Here is an 8,201-nt window from a genome sequence, read left to right on the forward strand (position 1 = left end):
CACTGGCTGGCATTGGTAACGTGAAAACGCGCCTTCTGTCAGGGGGCGTGGTCCCGTGTGCGAAGGTATCTACATCACTAACCAGTTAGCGCATCAATGTCAGATCTTCTCGCTCCAGAACCCGATGCCAGCTCCTTTTGTGTGCCTCTGTGATTTCAACTTCCGACACGAGCTAACAAATTGCCTTATTTTTGCAAGAAAGAACAAGACACCAATTTTATTTTGAGTGTGGTATTTTATCACTTTGCTATACCTTCTTTCTACTTTCCATAGTTTTGCTATCTTTCCTTCCTCAATGTTTCTGTATTTTAAAATAGAATATCAATTTATCTACAGGACATTATCTACAACGTTTTACTGTGCGTGGCCTTCCCTAACTCAGCTCATTCGTTTTGACCGTTTTCTGTATCTTCGCACTTCCCGTTCTCGGTGCAGTTTAACGCTGCCTATCTTTCTTAGCATCGAGCAGGAAACCACGCGCTTTTTCTACAGAAGCCACAGCTCTTCAAGTTTAGATTCCTCGGTGGCACTTGACTAGGGTTCTCTACTCATCACTTACAAATGCTAAGTAAGAATCTGACAAAATCAATGATAAAAGCTGTGCTTGCCTTACATACCCAGGCATATTGTAAGGGACATATATGAAGGGTACAGTCATTTCACATGTCTCTAATAGAAGAATTCTCATTAAAAAGCAATAATTATTGCCCCAGCCAGTTTGGCTCAGTAGATAGAGCATCAGCCTGCGGACTGAAGGGTCCCGGGTTTGATTCCCGTCAAAGGCATGTACCTCGGTTGCAGGCTTCTCCCCAGCTTGGGCCCTGGTCGGGGCCCATGCAGGAGGCAACCAATTGATGTGTCTCTCTCACATTGATGTTTCTCTCTGTCTCTCCCTCTCTCTTCCACTCTCTCTAAAAATCAATGGAAAAAATAACCTCAGGTGAGGATTAAAAAAAGGGAAAAAAAGCAATAATTGTTGAGTCCCAGCTAGTCTAGTGAGCATAGGCTGACAACTCCACAGGTGTTCGCTAGTGCCTGTCCAATTCTTCTTCCTCCGCACCCGATACGCCGAGCCTTGGTTTGCCGACAGCACAGTGAAGTGGGTCTCTTCGCATCTGTGGCGTCGTTGAATGAGGCTCACCGACTGTCAACTTGCTCATCTGAAGCATTTCTAATCTCTTGGCGACTGGACACGTAGATTATCTTCCTAAACCCTGAACTCGATTCCACCAGCACCAAGCGTTGCGTGGCGTGTCCCCCACGATGGAAACCCGCTACCAGGACGTCCCTTTCCCTTTCGAGAACGGGCTTTGTCTGCTGAGCAAACTTTGCATCTTGAATTCGTTTTTAAAACCACACGGAAGACTTAGGGGGAGCACGCTGTGGATGGCCGGGAGCTGTGACATGACCCACCCTGAAACCTCCCCCTTTTTAATTCAGACGTTACTCAGCACCTCCCCTCCCGTGGCCACACCCTGACCTCACAGGAAAAGACAGGAAGTGACACATGTTTCCAGACACTACTCAGGGCCCTGAGCCAAAATCGGGCAAACAGGAAGCGTCTCCCAGACCCAGGAACAATGCACAGCCCCGCGCTGTCGGGCGGAGCATCTTACAAACAGAAGCTCCAAGCCCCTCGCCCGTCAGGACGCGGCCGCACTGCTGCTCCCTAACGCGGTGCGTGGCTCGCAGCGCTGACCTGCTTTGAGTGGGTCCTTCCAATAAGCTTATCACGTCAACACATGCCCTCGGGGGGCCTCTGTGGGCACAGCACACACAGCCCCTGCTTCACAAGCACCGAGTAGGGTGAACTTCGCCACCCACCCACCCCCTAAAATGCCATGGTTGGTACCTGAAGGTTCACTTCAGTCCACCCCTTTACTTATGGGATAGGTCCCCGTCTACATATCAGTCTTCCTGGAAGGTATCATAGTTAGGAATTGTTCTTCTCTTCATGTAAATGTTGTCACGAGAGACTTAGCGAACAGCAATTGTGAGTGTGGAAAAGAGCATGGAGAAGGAAGAGGGACGGGAAAAGGTGGAGGCCAGGGATCCTATAGACAATATTTTTCAGCCAAAACCTTGAACAGCGTACGACATGACAAGAACACGTCGGCATAGTTGTGTCTGTCTGCTGGGTGCACGTAACAGGGTCGTGGTCTAAGACAGCGGTCGCCACCCGGTGGCCCGCGGACCACTGGTGGTCCGTGAGGTCCGAAAGGCTGGCGACCGCTGGTCCAAGATACAGCTCAGGGCCAGGCCTCCCACCAGGGAGGGGCCCCAGCAAGCGGTTACCGATGTCACCGCTCTCCCCACCAGCTGGATGGCTGGCTCTCTATGGCATCCTCACCAGCCTGGACTTCTCCTGGCTCTGTCCTCCCCTCTCAGAGACGTCAGTGACGTTTCAGGATGAGGAGGCGGGGAACCTCACCTTCAGGGGATGCACATGCTACCGGTGCCCATGTGGCCAACCTGTGGCAACCGTTCGGAGCCGAGGGGTCCTGAGAGTAAGGGGCAAGCTTTCTCCCACCAGGTTCAACCAGCCAGCGCTCTGAGTCTGCATCGCTGCAGGGAGGGGAGGTAGAGGTCAGAGAAGAGCAGAAAGGAGAGCAGCTAGCCCGGGTGGATTAGCTGTGCGCCTCCGGGCCTTCCCACTGCCCTCACGCCCTGGCCGCACACATCCACCTACTTGACACCCACACAACCTATTGCCACAGGAGTAGAGAAAGGAATTAGCACACCCTAACAATCGAGGGTTCTTTCCCCATTAAGGAAGAGGACAGTGAGAAATGGGACTGAATTCCACTCCTGAGGCCTTACACAGCTACGATGTCCTGTAGGAATTTCATTGGATGTCAATGTATGCTGTGTTCACTCTCCTCATTTTCCAACCTTTGCAGAAAAAGGTTCCTTCTAGTCCTGAGTCCGCTTCTGCCCCAGGTTAACAGTAGCTTATTATTTCTACTATCCTTGTGTGCTACTAAAACGATGCTCACGTTGTTGGATAAAACCCTGACCGTGGACCGGGCCCTGCTCTCCTCTGGGGATGGGCAAGATAGAGTCCCACAAATCCAAGAGTAGAAACAGCAAAGCCTGTCCCGCCTCCAGCTCCCCTCCTGCTGCGGAAGGACATGTTCTCAGGCATCGCCTCCCAACTTCTCCCAGCGATAGAGACCGCCCTCTTGGCCTGATCCGAAATTCAAGGGACTATTCTTGACCCCGCCCACTAGAAATGACCATTCCCCTTCAGGCTTCCAGGGAGATACTACTCTTTTGTTTCATTTAGATGCGATCATTTCATACAAGTGAAGTGACAATAAAAGTGATCGTGGTTATGTTACAGTATTGGGTCCTATGTGTGAACAAGAGCTTCTTGTAGGTGTCATTCATTTCATTTGTTAAAGACAACTAATAACAGATGGCTGAGCAATGAGAGAGCATGTCTTCCCTTTTCTACTTTTTTCATTAAATAAGATTTTGCAATCAGTTATCTAGCTCTGTCACACACGACTGTCACAACCAGCGCCTTGTGAGCCTTCCTCAACTTTCGGAAAATGCCTCGGAGCTGCTCTACTCGGAGCCCTAACTCTGGAGGGCATGACAACCAGAACATCAGACGCGTCTTCTGAATTCTAACTCGGCGTTCTTAAAAATGGTCTCTTCATCCAACACATCATTGGTGGTTGGCATGTGCTCGAACATGTATATTTGGCACTTGAAAGTACTTATACCTTGACAACGACATTTTATGATTACTCCAACTTTCATTACTGGTTCACGTGGTTTCATTATAAAAATTTTTGTTTTTGTCCCTCTCTATCCAAGGATGGAGCCCCTTGGTAGAGTCAAGTTTGATGAATTAAAAGATAATGTAACCATGAAATAGAGTTTGGGTCGATGCCTTTTTTCAGTTGTGCATAGCTCAGAAATATGCACAAAACTCAGTTCATAGATGGAATTTATCTATGGCCATTAGTGAGGCTGTGCGCTAACCCTATATTTACTCAACTTTTGCTGTGCTTGCTCTACTGATTTTTCTCATCTTTATAGTAACAGGCTCCTTCTAGTTCTGACCCTGCTTCTACCCTGAGTTAATCATAGCTTATTATTTCTACTATCTTTTTGTGCTACTAAAACAATGCTCACATTGTTGGACAAAACCATCTGAGGTATGTTTCAAACTTTCCTGCATTCTATGAAATGGTCATTTAGAGTAAAAAAATAAGACTTCTGTTTATAACTATTTTTTTTCCTTTAATTTGCAGCTTTGAGGATAAGAATGGCAAAGCTGGGGAAAAAAGTTATCTGAGAGGAGTACCATCTACATAAACGTACTTTGGAGAAGACACTAAGAAATGTTGGCAACTTTCTCTCCTGGATACTTTCTTTCTTTCTTTTTCTTTTCGATCCAAAAAAATTACCGTTATATCCATATTAAGCCATGTGAGTAAGCAGTAGCCATTATTTGTAAAAGATTATATATATATATATATATATATATATATATATATATATATATCAAAAAAGCTGGGGGAACGGACACTCAACTTTTCCAGTTACTTGACATGATTCAGTGGGGGTGAAAACCAGAATATTTTTATTGTATTGATACCAAAGCATTTCTAATAAGAGCTTGTTAAATTTAAGAATAAAGTTATTTAAAATAGCCTGACTCTCTTCTACTAACTGATGTTGTAATTTTGCGGATACAAATGAAAGATCATAGGAAGCCCCTGTCCCTTGTCACAGAAACACCCATCTCTAACCCTGACACGTAAAGTGCCTTCCCAAACCACCGAGGCCTTAGGACAGCCACATCCTCCCGCCGAGGACCAAGTCGGCTGGTTGGGTAGAGACTTCAGCTCCTGGCGCACATCCAGCAGGCGTGTGTGATGATCGTCCTCACGTGTGGGGACAGGATTGGGATTATCTTGCTAGTGTGCATGACTTCACAGGTGATAGCTGGCATGTTTATTCTTCTTGAAATATCACCCTTCCTGTCACTCAGTTCAATGTGAGCACCCTGGTTCCATGACTGGGTAGCACCTAAGGCTGGTCGAAGGAGGACTTCCCCTATTCTCAGAGGACACAAATCTGATCTCAGGCTTGACCGACGGTGGCGAACAAGACAGAATCCCATTATCAAAAGGCAATAAGAATGTGTGCAGCATGTCATGCCTACGTATTCTTGCCAAGACGTGAGCTCCTAATTTGAAGACTAGTCTGATGCCAGTTCTCTCCTACTCCACCCAACGCCCTCACATCCACTCACACGCATCCTCCCCGGATCACGCCCGGGCCGGGCACCCAGGTCCTGTGGGTCTTCCGGTGAATTTCCCTGGTGAGACGATGAGACCCAACCTCAGTCGCTGGTGCGGGGCGCCGGGAGGTAACAGCAGAAGACCTGACGGGCCAGCATCTCCCTGCGAGGCATCGGTCTCAGACGAGTTCTTTGCAAAGGCCAGTTGGTCTCTAGGAGGAAAGAGCTCCTCTGCTGGTCTGGAATGTTCTAGAAAATCTGGAGATTCGAATTTCAGAGACACTTCCATGCAAACACCCCAACCCAGGGTCCCATTCCTTCCCTCTTTTCCCTAACCTTGGCCCTAACCCTGACCCACACGCTGGCCTCCACACACTCCTGGGAGAAGTCGGAGGTTGGAATGCAATCTTTGCTTTTCCTCTCTCTCCTTCCAGGATGTGCTCTGTAATTTTTGAGAGTTCCGCCATGACTTGCATGAGCCTGCCTTCAGGTTTTCCTGCTCAAGACGTCTCCCTGCATCAGGAGTCAGTAAAGTTATCAAATTCGGGGATTTCCTAGTCGTTAGATCCAGAGCCCCCTCTCCTTCTGAGAGAGTACCATGCAGGCTATCATTCAACAGGTCCCTGGGGTTCCATTGTTTTCTAAAAGTTTTTCTTGCTTCTCCTGAAAGAGAACATTTCTATTGATCGATCTATCTTCAAATCCACTGGCTCCTTTTTCTCTGCTGTCTCCATTCTGATATTAATTCCATCCAGTGAGTTTTTTCAAATGCTTTTTTCAGCTCTTCAATTCTATATGGTCCTATTGCATTGTCTCCATGTCTGTGCATCTGTTCTTAAAAATCATTTTTATTGATCTCAGAGAGAAAAGTAGAGGGAGGGAGAGTGATTGACTCTTCCCCCCCCCGCCCCCCCCCCGCACCTCCCCTGCCGCATGACCCCTACTGGGGATCTAAGCCCGCAACAGGGCATGTGCCCTGACCAGGAATCGAACCGTGCCCTCCTAGTTCATCGGTCGATGCTCAACCACTGAGCCACACTGGCCGGGCTCTGTGCATCTTTTGATTTGCAGCAGGCATATAGCCCAGACTGCCAGAGCGGCGGGCAAACAGGCGCTGGGCTCCCCTCTCTGTCTTCCTTTCCAGGACCCCCCTTCCCTGTCCTGACACAGCAGGCGGCCTGTCCCGCAGTCCGTGCCCAAGACCGCAGTCCCCTGCCACCCAGCACCCCAGGGCTCACTGCAGCTGCTCTGAAGCCACAGCCTGAGAACAGGGAACCCAAACCCCCTTTTTTTAAAAAATATATTTTATTGATTTTTTTACAGAGAGGAAGGGAGAGGGATAGAGAATTAGAAACATCCATGAGAGAGAAACATCCATCAGCTGCCTCCTGCACACCCCCTACTGAGGATGTGCCCGCAACCAAGGTACATGTCCTTGACCGGAATCGAACCTGGGACCCTGCCGTCCGCAGGCTGACGCTCTATCCACTGAGCCAAACCCGGTTAGGGCAGGGCTTAATCCATGGTCCAGTTCACAGACTCCCATGGGGTATGAGGTCACCTCATATATTTTCGTTGATTTCAGAGAGGAAGGGAGAGGGAGAGACTGGGGATCGAGCCTGCAACCCGGGCATGTGCCCTGACCTGGAATCGAACCGTGACCGACAGGGGGGGCTCAGTGGTTGAGCGTCGACCTAGGAACCAGGAGGTCAGGGTTCGATTCCCGGTCAGGACATGTGCCCAGGTTATGGGCTCCATCCCCAGTGTGGGGCGTGCAGGAGGCAGCCGATCAATGATGCTCTCTCATCATGGATGCTTCTATCCATCTCCCCCTCTCCCTTCCTCTCTGAAATCAATAAAAATATATATTTAGGAGGAAAAAAAAAGGAATGGGCACGAGGGAAGGTCAGTGACCTGACCACAGCCCTGCAGCTTCTAAACCTGCAGACGGTCGGAACCGGGAGGGAGCCAGCCCCGCCAAGCGGTGAGCAAGCTCACGGGGAGCGGGGGGAGGGAATCTGAGCCAAAACCTGACAAGCTAGCTTGTGCCAGAGCGAGCGGAACCGAAAGGGCATCCCGGGCAGGTGACCAGCGGTGACCTGGGCAAAGGCTGAACCGTGGGGGCTGGGCCAGGAGGAAAGAAGCGGACGCGGGCAGGGACGGCGTGGGTCCTCATCAGCAGTGACAAAGCCGCCTGTCTCCCCTCTATCCCGGATCATCTCACACAGGGACCTTGTTCTGTCTCCTGCTCCACCAGAGTAACAGACACCCAGCATTCCAGCCGAGAGCTACCCGGGCCCCAGAACTGCGCCTGGGGCAGGGCGGGGCGTGGAAGGACGAAGCTCACTTGCCCCGCGTTAGAGCCCAAGCCCTGGTGAAAACCACGCCAACTCTGAAGTGAAGTCGGGTATTGACTCACAAGCTTTGTCGTAAGCCCCCTGTGCCCTTAAGACCGATGCCCACAGACCAGAAAATCATAAACACAGAACAGCCTCGGCAATGAGGGCTCCCCCGCCACAGTTCTCTAGAATTCATTTCATATTTCCCCCGGGAAACGTACTTATTTGTATTATATAGAGCCGTGGTCAGCAAACCGCGGCTCGCGAGCCACATGCGGCTCTTTGGCCCCTTGAGTGTGGCTCTTCCACAAAATACCACGGCCTGGGCGAGTCTATTTTAAAGAAGTGGCGTTAGAAGAAGTTTACGTTTAAAAAATTCGGCTCTCAAAAGAAATGTCAATCGTTGTCCTGTTGGTATTTGGTTCTGTTGACTAATGAGTTTGCCGACCACTGGCATAGAGGAACCCATCTTCAAGATAAACAAGCTTGTGATTCTGCTCACTCCCAGACAGCATTGCTAAAGATGGAAAGGCATGTCGTTCAGCAGTCACTGCTATCGGAAGAAATGTGTGCGTTTTTCAGAAAGACACCCCGGTGGTTTA

At 49.6% G+C, this 8,201-nt stretch overlaps 1 protein-coding gene across 2 annotated transcripts in view; it reads left to right on the forward strand.

Moving 5' to 3' along the window:
* Positions 1 to 4,659, forward strand: part of PALMD (palmdelphin) — a 36,964-nt gene extending 32,305 nt beyond the window's left edge. The window contains exon 7 of one of the 2 annotated variants that reach the window (XM_079760470.1): positions 4,266 to 4,659. In XM_079760470.1, the coding sequence (XP_079616596.1) occupies positions 4,266 to 4,309 (44 nt within the window). In that variant the 3' untranslated portion in view covers positions 4,310 to 4,659. The remainder of the gene's footprint in view (positions 1 to 4,265) is intronic. The other variant, XM_079760469.1, reaches the window with a different exon arrangement.
* Positions 4,660 to 8,201: the final 3,542 nt, after the last annotated feature.

Source organism: Cnephaeus nilssonii (assembly GCF_951640355.1).
Source record: "Cnephaeus nilssonii genome assembly, chromosome: 21".
Classification (NCBI taxonomy): Eukaryota; Metazoa; Chordata; class Mammalia; order Chiroptera; family Vespertilionidae; genus Cnephaeus; species Cnephaeus nilssonii.